Below are 25,831 nucleotides of genomic sequence, written 5' to 3'. Positions count from 1 at the left end.
GAGCTGGCGCTCCGCTGCCAGGCGAGCTTTCGCCAATTCAAGCCCCTGTCTCTAGGCTACTCCCCAAACAGCACTTCTAAGAACCTTTTGTATAAGATCAAGTGTAGTAGCGTTCTTATAAGTTTAGGATATGCCGGGTGAGGGGAATGTAAACAGATGCGCAAGAAGCGCTGAAATAATATCCCTAAATGGTAAAAGTTTGCCAGTATATTTTGTGGATAACACAGCAGGGTGGCGACAAAGTTAACAACTTTGATGTGGAATCCATGAAAACAACCCAAATTTCTGCCTGACACACCTCGTTTGATAAAGGGACGATATATGGAGGCAGCTATATGGACGACTTTTGGAGGTAGCAATGGAGACAACGTGTGGAGGCTGCTATGGAGACAATTTAATTTGGATAGTGCCTGTATGTGGCAGTCCCAAACATTTTTCAAACCAGAGGAGCAGGTAGGTGGCCCTCCAGTAAAATGGAATAGATTGAGTGCCTGTATGTGGCAGTCCCAAAAATGTTTCAAACCAGAGGAGCAGGTAGGTGGCCCTGCAGTAAAATGGAATAGATTGAGTGCCTGTATGTGGCAGTCCCAAAAATTTTTCAAACCAGAGGAGCAGGTAGGTGGCCCTCCAGTAAAATGGAATAGATTGAGTGCCTGTATGTGGCAGTCCCAAAAATGTTTCAAACCAGAGGAGCAGGTAGGTGGCCCTGCAGTAAAATGGAATAGATTGAGTGCCTGTATGTGGCACTCACAAAAATTGTTTCAAACAGAGGACCGGGTAGGTGGCCCTCCAGAAAAATTAAATGCATGAAGTACTATAGCAAGAGCCAGTGGGCCCTGTCAAAAAATAGCCATTTTCCTCTGCTTTACTGTACAAAGAGGAGGAGAAGGAGGAAAATGAGGAGGAGGAGGAGTGGATCAATTATTCAGGTTGAGCTTCCTTCACCTGGTGGAGATTGGAAATTCTGAGAAATCCAGCCTTTATTCATTTTAATAAGCGTCAGCCTGTCAGCGCTGTCAGTCGACAGGCGTGTACGCTTATCGGTGATGATGCCACCAGCTGCACTGAAAACCCGCTCGGACAAGACGCTAGCGGCAGGGCAGGCAAGAACCTCCAAGGCGTACAGCGCCAGTTCGTGCCACATGTCCAGCTTTGAAACCCAGTAGTTGTAGGGAGCTGTGTGATCATTTAGGACGATGGTATGGTCAGCTACGTACTCCCTCACCATCTTTCTGTAAAGATCAGCCCTACTCTGCCGAGACTGGGGACAGGTGACAGTGTCTTGCTGGGGTGACATAAAGCTGGCAAAAGCCTTGTAAAGCGTACCCTTGCCAGTGCTGGACAAGCTGCCTGCTCGCCTACTCTCCCTCGCTACTTGTCCCGCAGAACTACGCACTCTGCCGCTAGCGCTGTCAGAAGGGAAATACTGTTTCAGCTTGTGCACCAGGGCCTGCTGGTATTCATGCATTCTCACACTCCTTTCCTCTGCAGGGATGAGAGTGGAAAGATTTTGCTTGTACCGTGGGTCCAGGAGAGTGAACACCCAGTAATCGGTGCTGGAATAAATTCTTTGAACGCGAGGGTCACGGGATAGGCAGCCTAGCATGAAATCTGCCATATGCGCCAGAGTACCAACGCGTAAGAATTCACTCCCCTCACTGGCCTGACTGTCCATTTCCTCCTCCTCCAACTCCTCCAACTCCTCTTCTTCTGCCCATACACGCTGAACAGTAAAGGACTCAACAATGGTCCCCTCTTGTGTCTCACCAACATTCTCCTCCTCTTCCTCCTCATCCTCCTCCACCTCCACCTCCTCCGATATGCGCTGAGAAACAGACCTGAGGGTGCTTTGGCTATCAACAAGGGAATATTCTTCCCCTGTCTCTTGTGACGAGCGCAAAGCTTCCGACTTCATGCTGACCAGAGAGTTTTTCAACAGGCCAAGCAGCGGGATGGTGAGGCTGATGATGGCGGCATCGCCACTGACCATCTGTGTTGACTCCTCAAAGTTACTCAGCACCTGACAGATATCAGACATCCACGTCCACTCCTCATTGTAGACTTGAGGAAGCTGACTGACCTGACTACCAGTTCTAGTGGAAGTTGACATCTGGCAGTCTACAATCGCTCTGCGCTGCTGGTAAACTCTGGATAACATGGTCAGTGTTGAATTCCACCTCGTGGGCACGTCGCACAACAGTCGGTGAGCGGGCAGTTGGAGGCGGCGCTGCGCTGCCCTGAGAGTGGCAGCATCTGGGCTGGACTTCCTGAAATGCGCACAGATGCGGCGCACCTTCGTGAGCAAATCAGACAGATTGGGGTATGTCTTGAGGAAACGCTGAACTATCAGATTTAACACATGGGCCAGGCATGGCACATGTGTCAGTCTGCCGAGTTGCAGAGCCGCCACCAGGTTACGGCCGTTGTCACACACAACCATTCCCGGCTTGAGGTTCAGCGGTGCCAGCCACAGATCAGTCTGCGCCGTGATGCCCTGTAATAGCTCTTGGGCGGTGTGCCTTTTGTCGCCTAGGCTCAGCAGTTTGAGCACCGCCTGCTGTCGCTTAGCGACGGCACTGCTGCTGTGCCTAGAGCTACCGACTGATGGCGCCGTGCCCACGGATGGTAGTTCGGAGGAGGAGGTGGAGGAGGGGTGGGAGGAGGAGGAGGCATAGTAGGCCTGAAACACCTGGACCGAGGTAGGCCCCGCAATCCTCGGCGTCGGCAGTATATGAGCAGCCCCAGTGTCAGACTCGGTCCCAGCCTCCACCAAGTTAACCCAATGTGCCGTCAGCGATATATAGTGGCCCTGCCCGGCAGCACTCGTCCACGTGTCCGTGGTCAGGTGGACCTTGTCAGAAACGGCGTTGGTCAGGGCACGGATGATGTTGTCTGACACGTGCTGGTGCAGGGCTGGGACGGCACATCGGGAAAAGTAGTGGCGGCTGGGGACCGAATACCGAGGGGCGGCCGCCGCCATGAGGTTGCGAAAGGCCTCGGTCTCTACTAGCCTATAGGGCAGCATCTCCAGGCTAAGCAATCTGGAGATGTGCACATTAAGGGCTTGGGCGTGCGGGTGGGTTGCACTATATTTGCGTTTCCGCTCCAGCGTCTGGGGTATGGAGAGCTGAACGCTGGTGGATGCTGTGGAGGATCGTGGAGGCGACGATGGGGTTTTTGTGGCAGGGTCCTGGGCAGGGGGCTGACTAGCAGCTGACACAGGGGAAGGAGCAGTGGTGTGCACGGCCGGAGGTGAACGGGCTTGTTGCCACTGAGTGGGGTGTTTAGCATTCATATGCCTGCGCATACTGGTGGTAGTTAAGCTAGTAGTGGTGGAACCCCTGCTGAGCCTGGTTTGGCAAATGTTGCACACCACAGTCCGTCGGTCATCCGGTGTTTCCTTAAAGAACCTCCAGACTTCTGAAGATCTAGCCCTCGCCACGGGAGCTTCACTAGTTGACACATTTGGCGCTGATGCACCAGCTCTGGCCCTGCCTCTCCGTCTGGCCCCACCACTGCCTCTTCCAACCTGTTCTGGTCGAGGACTCTCCTCCGTCTCAGAAGCACTGTGTTCACCCGGCCTCTCAACCCAGCTTGGGTCTGTCACCTCATCATCCTCCGATCCCTCAGTCTGCTCCCCCCTCGGACTTCCTGCCCTGACAACAACTTCCCCACTGTCTGACAACCGTGTCTCCTCATCGTCGGACACCTCTTTACACACTTCCACTACGTCAAGAAGGTCATCATCACCCACAGACTGTGACTGTTGGAAAACCTGGGCATCGGAAAATTGCTCAGCAGCAACCGGACAAGTGGTTTGTGACTGTGGGAAGGGTCCAGAAAACAGTTCCTCAGAGTATGCCGGTTCAAATGCCAAATTTTCCTGGGAGGGGGCAGACTGGGGGGGAGGAGGCTGAGGTGCAGGAGCTGGAGGAGTGGCGATTTCGGTGACATGGGTGGACTGCGTGGAAGACTGACTGGTGGTGGACAAATTGCTCGAAGCATTGTCAGCAATCCACGACATCACCTGTTCGCACTGTTCTGGCCTCAACAGTGCTCTACCACGAGTCCCAGTAACTTCAGACATGTACCTAGGGAGTGTAGCTCTGCGGCGTTCCCCTGCTCCCTCATCAGCAGGTGGTGTCTCACCCCGCCCAGGACCACGGCCTCTGACCCCTGCAGTAGTTGGACGCCCACGTCCCCGCCCTCGTCCTCTACCCCTAGCCCTCGGGTTAAACATTTTTAAAATGAGAGTTATAACTTTATTTTTTTTTTTACTTTTTTTTGTTTTTTTTTGTGTTTTTTGTTTTTTTTTGAGTTTTTAAAACCAAACAATGCTATCCTATTGCTATGGCTATTTTCTAGCCAAGTATCAAAGCACACTACTATGCCAGATGAGATGACACTGAGTTAGTGCCTAATTGAAATCCAACCCCTACTAAATTTTCCCACTTCGGTCTTTGCTATGGATATGTGCGTCACTAAGCGCAGAACACAGCGGTCGCAAGTCTCACTACAAATTGCTCAGAATTGGCTAGTACATGCACTGCAGAAAGTACAGCCACCAGCAGATCAACCAGAAATCAAATATATAGAACGCTACTGTATGCGTAAGTAAGCTCTTTGTATTCTCCTATGGCTATTTTCTAGCCAAGTATCAAAGCACACTACTATGCCAGATGAGATGACACTGAGTTAGTGCCTAATTGAAATCCAACCCCTACTAAATTTTCCCACTTCGGTCTTTGCTATGGATATGTGCGTCACTAAGCGCAGAACACAGCGGTCGCAAGTCTCACTACAAATTGCTCAGAATTGGCTAGTACATGCACTGCAGAAAGTACAGCCACCAGCAGATCAACCAGAAATCAAATATATAGAACGCTACTGTATGCGTAAGTAAGCTCTTTGTATTCTCCTATGGCTATTTTCTAGCCAAGTATCAAAGCACACTACTATGCCAGATGAGATGACACTGAGTTAGTGCCTAATTGAAATCCAACCCCTACTAAATTTTCCCACTTCGGTCTTTGCTATGGATATGTGCGTCACTAAGCGCAGAACACAGCGGTCGCAAGTCTCACTACAAATTGCTCAGAATTGGCTAGTACATGCACTGCAGAAAGTACAGCCACCAGCAGATCAACCAGAAATCAAATATATAGAACGCTACTGTATGCGTAAGTAAGCTCTTTGTATTCTCCTATGGCTATTTTCTAGCCAAGTATCAAAGCACACTACTATGCCAGATGAGATGACACTGAGTTAGTGCCTAATTGAAATCCAACCCCTACTAAATTTTCCCACTTCGGTCTTTGCTATGGATATGTGTGTCACTAAGCGCAGAACACAGCGGTCGCAAGTCTCACTACAAATTGCTCAGAATTGGCTAGTACATGCACTGCAGAAAGTACAGCCACCAGCAGATCAACCAGAAATCAAATATATAGAACGCTACTGTATGCGTAAGTAAGCTCTTTGTATTCTCCTATGGCTATTTTCTAGCCAAGTATCAAAGCACACTACTATGCCAGATGAGATGACACTGAGTTAGTGCCTAATTGAAATCCAACCCCTACTAAATTTTCCCACTTCGGTCTTTGCTATGGATATGTGCGTCACTAAGCGCAGAACACAGCGGTCGCAAGTCTCACTACAAATTGCTCAGAATTGGCTAGTACATGCACTGCAGAAAGTACAGCCACCAGCAGATCAACCAGAAATCAAATATATAGAACGCTACTGTATGCGTAAGTAAGCTCTTTGTATTCTCCTATGGCTATTTTCTAGCCAAGTATCAAAGCACACTACTATGCCAGATGAGATGACACTGAGTTAGTGCCTAATTGAAATCCAACCCCTACTAAATTTTCCCACTTCGGTCTTTGCTATGGATATGTGCGTCACTAAGCGCAGAACACAGCGGTCGCAAGTCTCACTACAAATTGCTCAGAATTGGCTAGTACATGCACTGCAGAAAGTACAGCCACCAGCAGATCAACCAGAAATCAAATATATAGAACGCTACTGTATGCGTAAGTAAGCTCTTTGTATTCTCCTATGGCTATTTTCTAGCCAAGTATCAAAGCACACTACTATGCCAGATGAGATGACACTGAGTTAGTGCCTAATTGAAATCCAACCCCTACTAAATTTTCCCACTTCGGTCTTTGCTATGGATATGTGCGTCACTAAGCGCAGAACACAGCGGTCGCAAGTCTCACTACAAATTGCTCAGAATTGGCTAGTACATGCACTGCAGAAAGTACAGCCACCAGCAGATCAACCAGAAATCAAATATATAGAACGCTACTGTATGCGTAAGTAAGCTCTTTGTATTCTCCTATGGCTATTTTCTAGCCAAGTATCAAAGCACACTACTATGCCAGATGAGATGACACTGAGTTAGTGCCTAATTGAAATCCAACCCCTACTAAATTTTCCCACTTCGGTCTTTGCTATGGATATGTGCGTCACTAAGCGCAGAACACAGCGGTCGCAAGTCTCACTACAAATTGCTCAGAATTGGCTAGTACATGCACTGCAGAAAGTACAGCCACCAGCAGATCAACCAGAAATCAAATATATAGAACGCTACTGTATGCGTAAGTAAGCTCTTTGTATTCTCCTATGGCTATTTTCTAGCCAAGTATCAAAGCACACTACTATGCCAGATGAGATGACACTGAGTTAGTGCCTAATTGAAATCCAACCCCTACTAAATTTTCCCACTTCGGTCTTTGCTATGGATATGTGTGTCACTAAGCGCAGAACACAGCGGTCGCAAGTCTCACTACAAATTGCTCAGAATTGGCTAGTACATGCACTGCAGAAAGTACAGCCACCAGCAGATCAACCAGAAATCAAATATATAGAACGCTACTGTATGCGTAAGTAAGCTCTTTGTATTCTCCTATGGCTATTTTCTAGCCAAGTATCAAAGCACACTACTATGCCAGATGAGATGACACTGAGTTAGTGCCTAATTGAAATCCAACCCCTACTAAATTTTCCCACTTCGGTCTTTGCTATGGATATGTGCGTCACTAAGCGCAGAACACAGCGGTCGCAAGTCTCACTACAAATTGCTCAGAATTGGCTAGTACATGCACTGCAGAAAGTACAGCCACCAGCAGATCAACCAGAAATCAAATATATAGAACGCTACTGTATGCGTAAGTAAGCTCTTTGTATTCTCCTATGGCTATTTTCTAGCCAAGTATCAAAGCACACTACTATGCCAGATGAGATGACACTGAGTTAGTGCCTAATTGAAATCCAACCCCTACTAAATTTTCCCACTTCGGTCTTTGCTATGGATATGTGCGTCACTAAGCGCAGAACACAGCGGTCGCAAGTCTCACTACAAATTGCTCAGAATTGGCTAGTACATGCACTGCAGAAAGTACAGCCACCAGCAGATCAACCAGAAATCAAATATATAGAACGCTACTGTATGCGTAAGTAAGCTCTTTGTATTCTCCTATGGCTATTTTCTAGCCAAGTATCAAAGCACACTACTATGCCAGATGAGATGACACTGAGTTAGTGCCTAATTGAAATCCAACCCCTACTAAATTTTCCCACTTCGGTCTTTGCTATGGATATGTGCGTCACTAAGCGCAGAACACAGCGGTCGCAAGTCTCACTACAAATTGCTCAGAATTGGCTAGTACATGCACTGCAGAAAGTACAGCCACCAGCAGATCAACCAGAAATCAAATATATAGAACGCTACTGTATGCGTAAGTAAGCTCTTTGTATTCTCCTATGGCTATTTTCTAGCCAAGTATCAAAGCACACTACTATGCCAGATGAGATGACACTGAGTTAGTGCCTAATTGAAATCCAACCCCTACTAAATTTTCCCACTTCGGTCTTTGCTATGGATATGTGCGTCACTAAGCGCAGAACACAGCGGTCGCAAGTCTCACTACAAATTGCTCAGAATTGGCTAGTACATGCACTGCAGAAAGTACAGCCACCAGCAGATCAACCAGAAATCAAATATATAGAACGCTACTGTATGCGTAAGTAAGCTCTTTGTATTCTCCTATGGCTATTTTCTAGCCAAGTATCAAAGCACACTACTATGCCAGATGAGATGACACTGAGTTAGTGCCTAATTGAAATCCAACCCCTACTAAATTTTCCCACTTCGGTCTTTGCTATGGATATGTGCGTCACTAAGCGCAGAACACAGCGGTCGCAAGTCTCACTACAAATTGCTCAGAATTGGCTAGTACATGCACTGCAGAAAGTACAGCCACCAGCAGATCAACCAGAAATCAAATATATAGAACGCTACTGTATGCGTAAGTAAGCTCTTTGTATTCTCCTATGGCTATTTTCTAGCCAAGTATCAAAGCACACTACTATGCCAGATGAGATGACACTGAGTTAGTGCCTAATTGAAATCCAACCCCTACTAAATTTTCCCACTTCGGTCTTTGCTATGGATATGTGTGCCACTAAGAGCTAAACACAACGGTAGCAAGTCCCCCTGCTAATTCCTCACAAAATGGTACTAGATGCAAATTAAAATAAAAAAAGTAGAACGTTATTGTAGCCCTAAGAAGGGCTGTTGGGTTCTTTGAGAATCACTCCTGCCTAACAGTAAGCTAATAGAACACCCTAACGCTTTCCCTGACCAGCAGCAGCTCTCTCCCTAGCGGCATCCAGACACAGAATGATCCGAGCAGCGCGGGCAGCGGCTAGTCTATCCCAGGGTCACCTGATCTGGCCAGCCAACCACTGCTATCGACGTGTAAGGGTACCACGTCATGCTGGGTGGAGTGCAGAGTCTCCTGGCTTGTGATTGGCTCTGTTTCTGGCCGCCAAAAAGCAAAACGGCGGGAGCTGCCATTTTCTCGAGCGGGCGAAGTATTCGTCCGAGCAACCAGCAGTTTCGAGTACCCTAATGCTCGACCGAGCATCAAGCTCGGACGAGCATGTTCGCTCATCTCTAGTGATAAGACAATTCTGAAGTGTTTTTTTTTTTTTGTGTGAGATTGTCTTAAATCCCACACACTACACTCACCGGCCACTTTATTAGGTACACCTGTCCAACTGCTTGTTAACACTTAATTTCTAATCAGCCAATCACATGGCGGCAACTCAGTGCATTTAGGCATGTAGACATGGTCAAGACAACCTCCTGCAGTTCAAACCGAGCATCAGTATGGGGAAGAAAGGTGATTTGAGTGCCTTTGAACGTGGCATGGTTGTTGGTGCCAGAAGGGCTGGTCTGAGTATTTCAGAAACTGCTGATCTACTGAGATTTTCACGCACAACCATCTCTAGGGTTTACAGAGAATGGTCCGAAAAAGAAAAAACATCCAGTGAGCGACAGTTCTGTGGGCGGGAATGCCTTGTTGATGCCAGAGGTCAGAGGAGAATGGGCAGACTGGTTCGAGCTGATAGAAAGGCAACAGTGACTCAAATCGCCACCCGTTACAACCAAGGTAGGCAGAAGAGCATCTCTGAACGCACAGTACGTCGAACTTTGAGGCAGATGGGCTACAGCAGCAGAAGACCACACCGGGTGCCACTCCTTTCAGCTAAGAACAGGAAACAGAGGCTACAATTTGCACAAGCTCATTGAAATTGGACAGTTGCCTGGTCTGCTGAGTCTCGATTTCTGCTGCGACATTCAGATGGTAGGGTCAGAATTTGGTGTCAACAACATGAAAACATGGATCCATCCTGCCTTGGATATTTTCTTGGCACTCTTTGGGCCCCTTGGTACCAATTGAGCATCGTTGCAATGCCACAGCCTACCTGAGTATTGTTGCTGACCATGTCCATCCCTTTATGACCACAATGTACCCAACATCTGATGGCTACTTTCAGCAGGATAATGCGCCATGTCATAAAGCTGGAATCATCTCAGACTGGTTTCTTGAACATGACAATGAGTTCACTGTACTCAAATGGCCTCCACAGTCACCAGATCTCAATCCAATAGAGTATCTTTGGGATGTGGTGGAACGGGAGATTTGCATCATGGATGTGCAGCCGACAAATCTGCGGCAACTGTGTGATGCCATCATGTCAATATGGACCAAAATCTCTGAGGAATGCTTCCAGCACCTTGTTGAATCTATGCAACGAAGAATTGAGGCAGTTCTGAAGGCAAAAGGGGGTCCAAACCATTACTAGCATGGTGTACCTAATAAAATGGCCGGTGAGTGTATACTGCTATTAGAATTTGCTGCAGATTCGCAGCATGGAAATGCTATATGGATTATGAATCTGGTCATAATACAGATTGGCGCACAAATTCTACAGTAATTTACACTATGATATAATGTTGTGATATACATATAGATCTCTTGGAAGTTATATATATATATATATATATATCCATATATCAGTGCATTGAGTTTGTGTAAATAATTTAGAGACATTGCGTACATTTATCATAGCGAGCGCCCCATGCTAAAGGCCATCCCACCCACTGCAGCAGATACATCAAGAGGCCAATGGGCTGGGTTTGCATAAAAAAAGTACAGAATGTAAAAATTCAGCTGTGAATCTTCGCAGGCTTTAGCAAGTGCGTAGGCCTGAGACAGGAACATCTCCCTCCACCAGTGGCCACTTCCACATGCTGTGGAGGAGGTGTAGGCACATGAATAGTTCAAGGAATTGTGATTATTTCAGTGCTTCTACACCAGAAAAATTTCAGGGAAGCCCTCGGTTGTTGTATGTTCTATACCATGAATACAATATTTACTAGTGGAATTAACCATTTCATGCCTACTCATCATTCTCTGCTCTTTCAATTGCTTTCTCCTATCAAAAAAACTGGACTATACAAAACTATAACAGTGCCAAACCACTTATGTGAAATCTATGCAAGAATCTGTGATGTACACATGCATCATAGGAAACCCTATCACATTACTCAAAGATTATCCAAACCATTGAAAGCAAATCCAACTGTATACATTTTTTTCCCTATTTGAGCACAATTTCTGTCCATTATTGTTTCATAAAATATGTTAATAGTGGCTGGGACAACTTACTTTTAAAAATGCAACTCAGAATTCCCTGCTTTACTTAGCTAGATCAGCTGCATATATATATATATATATATATATATATATATGCTCCCACTTAAGTGGGGGCACAGTTCAGTCCCTCATCTGAACATGGCCTCATAGCAGACTACCCTGCTGGAATAAATAACACACATTCTATAACTTTAACAAGGCTTTCATACAAAAACTTCAAGAAAAGAAAAAAATTATTACACCTATCTTGTTCCAGGAAAGCTGAATTATGCTACAGACTAAGTCAATTAGCAGTATCTGCAAGATTATACATGGAGCAGCTGGTGTAACAGTAGGCAATGTACGTTCTAGAGAGTTTTAAGGTTTACACAATAACAATAATGGGAAAATCTGCAAATAAGAATGTTTTGCTTTGCAATGACAATGCAATCTTCTTATATCCAGAATTCCTCTGGCTCCCTCTGCTTCTATTTAAGCTGCTGAATGTAGCAAATTGTTAGCTTTGTACGCAGCTGCCCCTTTTTCACTGGCCACAGTCATGTAATGTAGTGAGTACTTCAGAGATGATATTGACTATTCAGCCTTACTTTTTTCGAGAGCCCCCTTGAGTCTTCATCATTGGTCGAGCTCAGAACCAACTGAAAACTGCTTTAGAATAAACATGATAAGGCCTTGAAATAATTGTGTTCTGAAATATTCAAAACCTTTGCATGTATCTCTTAATTGATGCATCTCAATAAGATGAAAATCACGGCTTTCACTGGAATAAGTGGAGTCCCTACTCGGCCTCCCTTTGCAACACTGCATAGATAGCAGTGCAGAATGTGCAGGGGTATAAATAAGAAGAAAGAGAAGAAATATGAATAGTAATGGCTGCTTTTTATAAATTATAGTGTGTGTGAGGGGCACATTGACAGGACTTAAATGTGGAGGAATTACTTAGATTGGGGGCATTATTTGGCTGTATGTATTAGGTTGAGGGCTTTTTCATCTTCCACTTTTAATGAGGGGCATTAAGTGCAACAGTGTTGAGGGGACACTATTTACTCTACGAGCCACATTAAGGGGAAATTATTAAGTGAGGTCACAGTGATGGTGAATAAGTGGGGGGCCATATTGGACATAGTCCTGTAGCGATCCCCGCTGTGTTTTGTCTGACAATCATGGACTCCGACGTGATTCACTAAAATCGTGCACCCAGTTTCCTGCATGTTTTGCTTCCCCGCTCAGTTCTGCCGGAGTTCACCATCTTCTTCCCGGTGCATGTAAGTGTATGTCTTGCGGCACAATTTAAATGTGCCAAAAAACCCCGCTAATGTGGTGCAAAGCGGAAATCCGACGATAGTGCAGTCCATGGACCCTTAGTAAATAAGCCCCATTATGACTTATCCTTAATGTTGCTGCATTCCTCACTGTATCACTGACCTTAGTCTATCTGTGCAGTAAAACAGATTGATCATGTGTATAAACATGCATGTCTGGGTGGCAGACAATTGCCAGTGGCTTCTGGGGGCCAATTCATCCCAACCCACCAAAAGTGATACTGTAGAGTTAATAAAGAGAGGGATGATCAGCCCTCAAATTTAGGAGGTCCTAAAAAGGCAGAACTGTAACCCATAAGAAAAGATCCCCCTCCTTTCCCAGAAGCTTGGTTTAGATATTAAGATACTATAGGTAGAAAGTCAAATCAAGAATTTAAAAAAAAATGTGAATTGTATCAGTCTTAATTTGTCCTTGAACTTGGGAGACATCCACACATTTTCTTGACACATCCCCTTATAAATCCTTTAGGAGCAAAAATAAATATTTTCTTTCATATGAAGCTTTCTTATAAGCCTTAGTTCAGAAAATTTCTGATGATAGCCCCTCTCTAACAATATACAGAAAGAAGGAAATTTGGAATTCTGTAAAGAAATAAAGTTCTAACCCTTAGCTACATGATTCATAAAATAGCTTGGTGCTTATTTTTTTTTTTTTTTTTTTTGGATTTAACATAAAAATAATTTTGTTTAAAGCCTTTTTTTCTGCAGAAGTGGTTAAGAAACAAATGTAGTCATAGATTTGAAATTTATATGCCCTGATTACCGAAGATCTTTTCTTAACCTTTCTGGGATTAACATCACACTACTGGATAAAACACAAGTGCAGATTTAGAAAACTAGATGACACCAGCTTAACCCACTGTAAATCGCAAGCGTGACCTTTCTTGATCTGCACTGGCTAAATATTTTATTACCATCTTATCAAGCGCCCTAGACCACCAGTAACGCATGCTGATCAATGTGGAACACTGGATTCCGGCAGAACAGCAGAAGAAATATGTTGCATTTTGAACAGGAGCGTGATATGAGCTGTTTAATAAGAAGCGTTGCCAGGGAAACACTTGTCAAAGGAGCAATGATACAGACTTTTTATGAAGTGTATAGCCTTCCTTCTCTCTGTCACTGCAATGGCCTGATTTGGCGTGGTGAATTTTTCCATAGAGTATATCCCATGCTTGAATGTCACTCTTGGCAGCTACACATGTTCCATAAATGTGAAATCACACACTATGCCACTCAAATATTCATCACCGTCTACCGGGATCCCAGGTTGAGTTAACAGTTCTAAAGCTGGCAGAATCACGGTGCAACAACTGAAATGAACATGCTAAATCTACTGTTCTGTATATGTAATGGGAATCTTTTTTACTCTCAGACATTGAAGCTGAATTAATCAGAAGTCAGTCAGACGCAGTAGACCAGTAATTATTTTTTATCTGCCTTTACAAAATATCTGGGAATTGTTGGGTTATGATTTTCCATTAAATACTGATCATATTAGAGAAAAGTAAACAACAGGCAGAGCGTTAGAAGCTCACCATTACCATCCAAAGAAGTAATAAGATAACACTTGTAAATTATTAACAGGCAGGTGACAATGAGGACATATTGATGCCAAAAAAGCTGTCATTTAGGAATTGGTTGAAGCTGTGCAAATTTTTATTTTATTTTAAAAGATACATTTTTTAGAATTTAGGAAAGAAGAAACATACTTTTGTATTGCTAGCTGTACAATGTGGGATATTCTCTGTGTATTTACATTAAAAGTAAGGGGTTAATATTTTATTCTGAAGCAAAAAATGTTGTTTCAGGGCTTTACCAATATATCAGTGCCAAAGTGATTTATGGGACTCATAACTGCCCACAGGACCTCTAGAAGAGGCATAAAATACAAGGCTATTTATTGCTAAACAAATAGAGGATCCAATAAAAAACATGAAATTTTAATATTCTCTCCATAAAAACTTGGCCGAAAGTTGTCTCTGCATACTTCATTAAAACTGCATAGTTTGCAATGAATGTGGAAGTGGGAAGCCACACAGTAACCCTTCCTGAGGTCTGCTAAAAGGTCTACTGTTGCCTCCAATCTCTAAAATATTGCTAATTGCTAAAGAATTGCTAAAAATAATGCCTAAATGCTTACATTTCAGGCTGCAGATAAAGCTTTTCACTTAGTCCATGGAAAGTGCATTGGAAATCATTACTTTACTAAAAAAAAAGGCCACTTTATTTATATGTTACCTTAAATTAATATTAATACATTTCGCCTACAAACTTTGTGTCACGGTCGCACTCGCGGTCCTCATTGCGGATCGCGGGCACACCCATGCCTCCCAGTGTGGCGCGGTGCCCTCCAGCCCAGACTTACCTCTCCATGCTCCTGCTTACTGACTGACTAGGCCGCGCACATTCCTGCTCTGTAGGGCGCATGCGCGCCAGCTCTCCTGGACTTAAAGGGCCAGCTTCCTCCTGATTGGCGCAGGTTAATCTGGCTCAGCCCTTATAATCTGGCACGTCCCTTCCTTGCCAGATCTTCAGCATTTTCCTAGGTACTTCCAAGGATTCCAGACCTCGCTTCCCATAGCAGTTCCTGTTGAAGAGAAAGCCCTTCCAGCATTTCCAGATGCTCCTGTGTCTCCAGCATTCCCATACGCTACTGTTTCTCCAGTGCTCCCAGAGGCTCCTGTGTCTCCAGCGTTCCCATACTTTCCTGTGTCTCCAGCATTCCCATACGCTACTATTTCTCCAGTGCTCTCAAAGGCTCCTGTGTCTCCAGCATTCCCATACTTTCCTGTGTCTCCAGTGTTCCCATATGCTCCTGTGTCTCCAGTGTTCCCAGACTCTCCTGTGTCTCCTGGTGTCTCCAGTGTTCCCATATGCTCCCTGTGTCCCTACACTCCAAAGTCACCAGCATTCCTCCATGGGCTTGTCTGTTCCTGTCTTCCTGTGTTGTGTACTAGCTCCTGCTTGCCTGCCGTGAGTTCCAGCTCATCCTTAGCTCACTGCGGAACTTCCAAGGTTTCCAGACCTCGCTTCCCATAGTGGTTCTTGTTGAAGAGAAAGCCCTTCCAGCATTCCTAGACGCTCCTGTATCTCCAGCGTTCCCATACGCTCCTGTGTCTCCAGCGTTCCCAGACGCTCACGCGTCTCCTGGTGTCTTCAGCGTTCCCATACGCCCCTGGTGTCTCCTGTGTCCCTTCGCTCCTAAGTCACCAGCATTCCTCCGTGGGCCTGTCCGTTCCAGTCCGCCTCTGCCGTGTACCAGCTCCTGCTTGCCTGCTGTAAGTTGCAGCTCATCCTGCCAAGCTGTTTTCCTGTCATCCCAGGCTCAGGCTGTGGCCTGCATCCCCTCCTTCCATCCCTGCAACCTTGGCTGCCACCGCGGGGCAAGTCGCCCCCGTGGAACGACCTGGTGGCACCCCGCCACAGCAAGACCATCCGCTTTGCAGCGGGCTCTAGTGAAGACTAGGTGCCACTTAGACTCCGGTCCCGGACAGTGTTCAGCGAAATGTGGTATCTGGTGTTAGAGGAAGATGGCCAAAGCGTTGCAGACACTCAGTTTTAACATATATTTTTTTACTCTTTAATAGCCAAAATGGCCCAAAATGTGTTTTATTGTATAGCCCAATAAAAGACTAAAATTGTGAACTCCTTAATCCTAATTTGAATAGACTTCAGAATCACAAACTATCTCTTGAATATTTTCTTTTTCTATATATTGCATGTCTGGTTTTAGTTATCACATGGATCACAGGTGCTTCTGAGAGCACAATGAACAAAGAAGCATTAACTACTAGCATGATCTTACAGTGTGAATGTGTTCACCAAGGTGCCACATAATTGGGACCAGCGTCGAACTGGCCCATCCCAGCGGTCATGTGAACTGCACTCTAGTATGGGTGAAAATATGTATGCATCTATCTATCTATTTATCCTGAAAATACACAGTATGTAAGGACAGGCCACATTTGCATTCATAGTTACAAGTAGTCACCTCTACTTGAGAGTGAGCTTACAACATTACAACATTGATAATTATAGATGTTTCATTTACAGCTTTTATCTATTTCATTGTCCATTTTTGCAATGTTTGCTGCCATACTGGTTGGCACTTCTAAATTAACTTCTCACCAATCTTTACTCTGTCACTTCCTTCCCATATATTGTAAGTAAAACTTAGAGATCTACTGCTGAGCAGCTAATTCAAAAGAGACATCCAATATGGCTGAGGATCAAGTTGTTATTTTTTTCATTAATGACAGCAATAACACAACAAAAAAAATGGCAACATCTTATTCAGTACATAAATTTTAATCAATTTCTATCAGTCACCTATACAGTACTGCCTTATATGGTACATGTGGGTGCCTTTGCATGGAAAGTTAGAACTTCTTGTAGGTCAGGGGTAGTGATGAGCGGACCCTTTGAAATTCAAAAGTTTAAAATCCTCTTCCGTACACAAATCCAGATAGCAATCAATAACACCAGGGATCGGTGGTGGCATGGATCATGGATCTGATCTGTTTTAATTCAGCAGTCAAATTCATCAGCGGCATTTAAATTACATTGGGTGATTTGGGTCCGTTTAGCTCTAGTGAGGGTTGTTACTGGAAGTTTAAAATATGACACTAAAACATTTTAAATGTGTGCTTAGTATCTTATTTTGCACTGGGTCTAAATCTCATATTTGACATTCCACTTTCTTTTACAGATTGATAAAGCATTCTCAATCTTTAGTTGGGATTAAGCAATTATAAATTATTTGATACATCAATCCTTTGGGTCATGAACTGATCTTAGGATAGGTCATCAATATCAAACGGTGAATAGCCAAAATTCGATCTTCTTAACATCTGTACAGTATGCCTTATCTGCTTTAACTTCTGGGTAGGGATGGTCTGTAGGTTGAGCTCTGTGTGATATTATGTGGACTACATTACAACATACTGTATTGGAGATAATATACAGTAACTGTTAAAATGTAGAAAAAGTCATACTTAGCACACTGGTTTTAAGATGAAACTGAATGAATAAATTTTTTTAAAAAAAGTATCAGTTCTCTTTAATTAGTCACTAACTTTGTGCAAACTTTGCTTTTACCAAAGTGTGTTTTTCTCCACTTTAGCTACATTAACATCTCCATTTTTTCCTTATGTTTTAAAGGACATCTACCACCAGGATAGTAAACCAAGAACACTGACATACTGGTGAGCACCCCCACTGACAGGATCTGCTCTTCTTTAAGCATCTTATGCTTTTATTTTTAAGAGAAAAAAAGGCTTTAAAAATCATGCAATGAACCTGAAGGACTGCAGGGTCCATAGAGGTTAATGGAGCCCGAAGTCCCTCAGAGAAATATCAGGACATTTGAAGCTAAAAGAAGAGTAGATTCTGCAAGAGGAGGCACACACAGGTATGTCAGTGTGTTTGGTTTACAATCCTTTCATCCTGGTGGTAGATGTATTTAAGGAGGTTTCCTGACATGCCCTTACAATGTAGTGCACATACATGTCCAAGTGTATGCTTATGCATCCTTCTTTTCCACCTCTGACCCTAAAAGCAGGGTGGCTGCTGCCGATGTACTGTGATGTCACTGTTCCTATATGGACAGTGACAATATGTACCCTAAGTGGAGTCCAGGGTAGCGGATGCATTATTGCTGTATCCATCCCTCATAGGCTTAATAGAAGAAGGATGGAAAGACACAACTTGCTGTTTTTCACAATATACAACACAAAGGGGCACATTTACTAATGGCTTTGTGTCACACTTTTGTCGGACTGTGCACATTCTTCATGGCTAAAACTGTTGAAGGAATTCAAGAAGTGTGCTGGGATTGTGGCGCACAAAGTTGGTTAATGAATAAAGAACTAATTTTAAATTATAAAACAATTGGACATTTTCCTTTAATTCCATTTTAACCTGTAATGTAAACCTGGACTGCTTAATTCTGGCTCTTGACAAACTTTGCAGAGCTTTCTTTCTGGTTGCACAGTTTATGTCATTTAATGGCTTTCCAGGCTCCCTCAGTAAATGAAGAGCTGAAGTAAACAATGTCCCCCAACGAGCTCTCATTGCATAAGTGTGAATTGTGTAATTTTCATTTCCTGTTAGCACACAGCAGCTGAAAATATCAGCCGCCTCATGAGGTTGACCACCTTGCGAATAACACTGTCTTAGTGATATACTGAAGGAAAGGTTACAGCTGAGATTAAAGCACGCCGAGGATAAGGAAATAAAAGGTCAGCCAGGAATATCTAAATTGGATAGCAGGAGAAATGCATAGAAATTAGAGGCATTACCAAAATGACTTGCAGTATAATAGTGACTTTAAAGTATTCCAATTATGATTGTACAGAGTCTGTGTTATTTTTATAATTAAGTTTGATATAGCTTTCAGAAATGGGTCAGCTAAAGTACAATGCTCGTTGTAAGCCATTTGTACAATTACTCACAATTACATACACATGCTCATTCATTCGCTCTTTATCCCACTTTTGAAAAGTTCAGAAAATACTTTCAAACTTATTCTTAGAGAAAAGTCTTTGTAGAGTTCATGATCAGATTTTAAATTGGTGTCAGATTCCGGCGTAGCAAGCTTTGCAGAAAAGATACTGATCTCCAAGGAGGCACATTAATATTCTCAAGTGAAATAATGATGGAATAAGTGAGAATGGAGGCTTGAATGTAAAGGTTAATGATAGGAAGGATAGACAGGTGAGCTTGGACAAGTTAGCGCTATAGCTCTATGGATCTCCTGCCTATTTCCAATGTTGTGCTTTCTTACAAAGACTTCTAGCCATATAGTAATAGCTTCCAGATATTGCATGACCCCCTAATCTTCCTTGTCACTTAGAAAGTAGTAGAAGTAGCGTTTCCCAATACAATGCACATTATACCAATGCCTACCAACCTGGTGCCAAGGATCCCTGTAATCGGCATCACAGCCAGTCATAAAAAGTATTCTGCATTAGTGAGATAATAACATTACCATAACTTGGCTGTACATCCAGCATCCTGGGAAATATGCATTTCCAGGATGGGATAAGGAAAACATTGCCTCTTAGCTATGTCGTTAGGCAGCCACCTGAACATTCAAGTAGCCTAATAACATGATGCCAATTAAAGCCAAATCAGTACATCTTTTCCAGAAGAAACAGATTCCCAACAGTAGACAACAATGTTTCAATGTGTTTGCATCTCTTCAGTATAGTGTAGGGAACTATTAGCTGAGTAGTTTAGTGAGAGGCTTTTGACTAGATTCAGGAAGTAAGAGTGTGCAGACTTATTCCTACTTGGTGCTTCTGGGAAATAAGCAAATAGGTTTTTGAGGATGGGATGAGGAAAACTTTGCCTCTTAGCTACCTTGTATGGAAGCCCTCCTAACATCAAGCATTTTCAAGAAGCCTAATGAGATGATCGAAACAGCGCTGTCTACAGTGGAGAATCTGTTCCTTTTACGGCTTTCACTGCACACCCCAAATGACATGTCTACTTTATTCTTTGTGTCGGTATGATAAAAGTGATACCAATTTTATATAGATTTTGTAGATTGACAAAAATTAAAACCTCCTGTACGAAAAAAAAATTCTCCATTTTCATACTTCATCATTCTTTAGCTAAATGAAATGTTGTTTTAAATGCTACTATTTTGAGGACTGTACAGATTTTTGATCACTTTTTATAAAAATTTTTGTATTTTGCAAAATGGTGAAAAGGTGGCATTTTAGACTTTGGCCGCTATTTTCCGTTACAGGGTTAAACGCTGGGAATAATCGTTTTGATATTTTGATAAATTGGACATTTTGGGACGCAGTGATACCTATCATGTTTTTTATTTTTACTGTTAATTTATATTGATATCACTTCTAGGGAAAAGGGGGTGATATGAATTTTTAGGTTTGTTTCATTTTTTTAAATTTTTTTATTTATTTTTTTTTACTATTTTTCAGACTCCCTAGGGTACTTTAACCCTAGCTTGTAAGATTGATTATACCATATACTGCCATACTAAAATATGGCAGTATATGGGGATTTTCCTCATAATTCTTTATAATGTGAAAATCACACATTGTAACAAAATAGTTAAATACAGACAGCCTTGGGTCTTTGTATGCCCCGAGGTTGTCATGTGACCAGATCGTCACTCCCTGATGATGTCACGGGGAGCAATGATCGCAATGTAAACACCCACAATCGGTGCCACCAGCTCATGAGCCCTCTCCAAACATTGCCAGGTGACGTGTGACAAAGTATTACCTCACATGTAGAGTTGAGCGAGTATACTCATCCGAGCTTGATGCTCGTTCGAGTATTAGCATACTCGAAACGGCTTGTTGCTCGGACAAGTATCTCGCCTGCTCGAGATCGAGCATTTACTTAAGGAAACACAGTGAAGGACAGTGAAGAATACAATAAAAACTGTGAACACAGGATCATTTAAGTGAAGAACACAGTGAAGAACACATTGCAGATGTTCCGTACATCTGCTAACTTATCCGAAGACACGCGTGCCGAACGGTGTTCTTCACAATAGTATGTGAAGAACAATATTTGTGAAGAACACATTGCAGATGTATGGAAACATCTGCAATGTGTTCTTCACAAATCTGCAATGTGTTCTTCTTTAGTGTTCTTTCAATGTGTTCTTTCAGTGAAAAATGCTCGAGTCTCCCATTGACTTCAATGGGGTTTGTTATTCGATACGAGCACTCGAGCATCAGGAAAAGTTCGCATTTTAGTACTCGCACATCTCTACTCACGTGTCATTAACGTGTTAAAAAATGGCCAACTTTTTTGGCTAGATGAGTGTCCATTGATATGGAGCAAGTACTTGAAAACAGTGACCAATTTCACATGCATCTGCTTAAACATAATCTTAAGTTATTTCACATTCAAGAAAACCCTTCAAATTCTTTATCCAGTCTTATCTTCAGATAGCTGCTGTGTTGGAAATACGTTTGTAGGTAGGAAATAAGTTTGTGAGGTGTGAGACCATTGATGAAGAGCAAGTTCCCCAAAACAGTGACTGACTGCAGATGAGAGTGGTTTGGCTTAAAGGAAACCTACCACCACAAATCTACCTATAAAGGTAGATCGGGTGGTAGGTGAATCAATGGGACGTGAGGATAGCCCTTTTAAGGGCTAATCCTCACGTCCCCCCACTGTTTTATAAACTTTTATTACTTATATATGTTAATTTACTTATGCGGCTACCGGGGCGTGGAGTAGCCGCATCTGAGGTTACACGAGGCGGCTACTCCACGCCCCGGTAGCCACATTACCCCTCCTACTCACCATGTTCGGCGCGCAGCTGCTCGTAGCTGCGCGCCCTCGTCCGCCGATCCTGCCGTCTGCGTCTGCGCATGCGCAGACGGCAGGATCGGCGGACGAGGGCGCGCAGCTACGAGCAGCTGCGCGCCGAACATGGTGAGTAGGAGGGGTAATGTGGCTACCGGGGCGTGGAGTAGCCGCCTCGTGTAACCTCAGATGCGGCTACTCCACGCCCCGGTAGCCGCATAAGTAAATTAACATATATAAGTAATAAAAGTTTATAAAACAGTGCGGGGACGTGAGGATTAGCCCTTAAAAGGGCTATCCTCACGTCCCATTGATTCACCTACCACCCGATCTACCTTTATAGGTAGATTTGTGGTGGTAGGTGCCCTTTAATAACAAATTATTCCACATTCAAGACATCTTTTTGGATTCATTACCCAGAATCTTAGAAGCGAGCATGACCAATGAAACTCCACACAACTACAGAGGTGGTTTCCTCAAGAAAACATTTCACCCCTCTGGACTGCATATATGCCTGCTCAGTTGGGCACTTCTCTTCCTGCCAACAAACTGCATCGGGTCACAGAGTCATCATCATTATCTGCACACTGCTCTTACAAACTGTACATGCTGCTCCCTTCTACCTCCCTCATGCAGATATTAGCTAACAGAAATTTGCTTCGGAGCTTGTATACTATTGTATACTTTTAAAGGTGAGTGAAACCATTAATGTTAATTATAAAAGGAGATTGAGAATTAGTATAAAACAGGCTATGGTAATCTGTCATTATGTGAAAATGTGAAATCCTGATGACAGGTTCCCTTTAACAAAAAAGAGAGACATAAGCATCCACCTACCCCATCCGATGCCATAGTAGTAAAAGTGTTTGCTCTCCTCTGACCCAAACACTTTGATAACCATACTGTAGAGGTGTAGACCTTCCACCAGCATCCATGCAAATGCACTGAGGAAGAAGAAATGCAGCAGGATTGCTATAATTTTACAAGGTAACTGCAAAGAAATAAAAAATTATATTGGTTATAAAAAAAAAAAATACAAGAGGATAATAACAGTAATAATATTAGTACGGTTAATGCCCAACAGTTTGATCATCATTTTCTCTATACCTTTCTACACCATTAGTACACTGTGAGGGAGGTGGAACTTTCATATTTTACATGTTTTTTATATTGCATTAGCTAAGGAACCTGATGCCTGAGATAGAGACCAACCAGAGGCAACAAAAATGAATATGATTTACAGGGGCTCATCATAAGTGGTGAACTTTATAGATCACACCTGCCTTGCTATTTTGGTTGTGGAGGGCGTGATAGGCATATATCATCGTTTTTTGGCAGATAAGACACATAAACCCGGGAGGGTGGTCTCCAATCCACACTCCATTTTGCCGTGAACGGCCAGTATCTGGGATTTACTATGACAGAGACTATAGCAGAACTGGTATGAGGTCTGAACTGGCAAAGTCTGTGCCCGTATTCAGAGCCTCTTAGTAGATATGGGCTTGAATGCCAGTTTTAAGGATTTTCCCTGTTTGCCATGGCAAAATGTATTGCTTTTTTGATGTTTTCTTACGGATGGCGACTTCTTCTTTTGCTATGAATATGTGTATTTGAACACTTTAACTTGAATTTGTTTGAATACTCCAGTTTTTCATGAAACCAATTCAATACAATATTGCGACATGAAAGCAAAGCCCTTGTAAGGCTAAAATTAATGACACACAAACACTGGGAAGTTGCACAGAGACATGTAAAGGATAAAAGAAAGATAAGGAAATGTATATTTGTAACTTGTAACTATTGTTTAGTCAATGTGGTTTCATGGTGACCCAGAGGCGCTTATAGTTCTAACACCATAGTCTAGGTAAGTCCAAACCCCCATCCTTAACCCTTTAGTGACCAAGCTCAATTCACGTTGATGATTAAGCCCTATTTTTTAAAACTGCCACTTCATCCAATGATAACTTACCTTTCCAAATTTCCTTTTAGGCACAAGTTTTGTCACAAATTGACTCCAGTCCTCACCAAGGTCTTTGTGCTGCAACTTTTTTAAAAAATATTTTGCAACTTTTATGCAACAGTTTTAAACAACCCCCACGCTAATCATGGGCGCTTTAATAAATCAGAGGGCAGTGGAGCTTCGAAAAGAGACATAGAACCGCCGAAAAGAGAATGCCTAATGATAAATTGCCCCATAATCCTACTATCCAAATTAGTTCCTAACTAACAATTACCACATCTCTTCTTTGTGTTGGAATCATTCAGTAAGTTTCCCTTTTTTTACTACAATGCTAGAAAGATTACAACTCGAATAGCATATTTTACTTTTCTGTTTTTCTCTCACCACCTTCAAAGATTCATAACTTTTTACATTTTTCTGTGTAGGGAGATGTATGAGGGCTTGTTTGCTGTGTAACAAATTGTACTTCCTAGTTACAAAATTTTATATTCCAGGCTGTGCTCTGGAAAGTGGTAAAAAATTACAAATGAGGTGAAATTGACAAGAATTCACATTTGTGCCAAAGCGTTTATTGCCAGGAATACTTGTACTTGTTCATATATTTTTATAGATCATGAATTAGAGAGGCCTAATATATTGTAATTTTTTACCGATTTTACCCATTTTTTTTTCAAATTATGTATTGGTTTATATGTATTGGGGGCTTTGGGGCAATTTTTATTCATATATTCTGTATGTCTTTATTGTTTTTTTAAAACTTTTTTAAATAGTCTTCTAATGGTACTTGAACAAGTGATCATAAAGTCATACTAATGCACTGCAATGACCATGTATTGCAGTGCATAAGTAATGTCAGACTGACCGGCAGACTGATCAGTCTTTGCTGAGCAGTCATATGCCGAGGACTGACTCCGGAACTTTCATAAGGAACTCCTTAGGAGTTGGCACATTGGGGGGTGCTGATAGGATGAGAGAGGGAGCCCCCAACCTGAAAAAGTGTGTTAATCCCTATCACAGCATTGACCATGGGATTTAAAGGACTACACAGTCCAGAACTGATTTCTATCCGGACTGTTATAGCAGGTACCTGGCTACCATGAGACAGCCTTGCAAATTCTCTTCCAAACACAGGATATCTGTGCTGCATGGAGATACCGTCAGCCTAGCATAAAGCCCTTTATTGACCAACATAAAAATAAGTGGTCAAAAAGAGGTTAAACCACATGTAAGTCAAGTTTTCCAATGCATTAGCTCTTCTGATGAATGTAACTAACATCACATCTTATCATATCACAACCCAATTCCTGATACCTAAAGTAATTTTAAGTATTGTTTCCCTTTAACATTTGCATATTCTGTAAAATATACACCCCAAGCTACAGATTCACTCGTATCGTTATGTGTTTTCCATATTTCATGTTTATTGAAGTTTTCCAGAGTAAAAGCAGCCCTGATATCTTCAGAAGCAAATTGCTGGGGTGTGGAAAGTAAGAAATTGGCGCTGGAAAGGTTTTTATACATCAGTGGTGACAAAGGAAACTCATTTATATAAGCCGACTACAGGATTAGATTACTATTTACACTTGTTTGGGGTTCACTTCCTACAAATAGTTTCCTCGCTTTGATGGCTTTGCAGCTTTGGTTTATGTGATAATCTTTTTGAAGAGTGACATGTACATAGTAGGTGATTTATATTTTGTAGCGCCTACTAATGTATCATGCTCATTTGTGTTGCTTTTGCTTTTTTATTTGAAGATGATAAGAAAGGCATTTGAAAGTGTCAACAGAATATGCATGACTACAGCTAAGGGCACGATTAGTAAGCCTGCCGTTCTTTGATCAGGATTTGCATTAAGGGAGCTGCGGAAATAGGCTTGAAATAGCGGCTTGACAGGGCATGTGCTTGTATGATCCTATAATCGAGCACTCACCATGCTGATGTAGATTTCATCAGTAATAAATGTTTCATTTTATTAAGATTTGCATTATAAATACTTAGAATATATGACCAAAGGAAGTTCTTAATATAAAGCTTTCAAAGATTAACTATGCTGTGGATATTGTGTTGTTGGACTTTGCAAAGGCATTTCCCTCATAGACGCCTGATGGGTGAAATAAGGTTAGGAAGGATTGAAAACTGGCTCCAGAGAGTTGGGGTCAATGATTCCTACTCGGAATGGTCACCAGTTATGAGTGGTGTACCCCAGAGTTCTGTGCTTGGCCCTCTACTATTT

The 25,831-nt window shown here is 42.8% G+C and overlaps 1 protein-coding gene across 2 annotated transcripts in view; it reads right to left on the bottom strand.

Annotated features, from left to right (window-relative positions):
- The window catches only part of ADGRD1 (adhesion G protein-coupled receptor D1), a 430,427-nt gene that overhangs the window by 87,771 nt on the left and 316,825 nt on the right, over positions 1 to 25,831 (bottom strand). For both annotated transcript variants that reach the window (XM_072144407.1, XM_072144408.1), the window contains one exon: positions 22,475 to 22,628. In XM_072144407.1, coding sequence (XP_072000508.1) covers positions 22,475 to 22,628 — 154 coding nt within the window. The remainder of the gene's footprint in view (positions 1 to 22,474; positions 22,629 to 25,831) is intronic.

Source organism: Engystomops pustulosus, chromosome 1, assembly GCF_040894005.1.
Source record: "Engystomops pustulosus chromosome 1, aEngPut4.maternal, whole genome shotgun sequence".
In the NCBI taxonomy this organism is placed as follows: domain Eukaryota; kingdom Metazoa; phylum Chordata; class Amphibia; order Anura; family Leptodactylidae; genus Engystomops; species Engystomops pustulosus.
The sequence above is the reverse complement of the archived record's forward strand: the minus strand, read 5'-3'. Positions and strand labels throughout refer to the sequence as shown.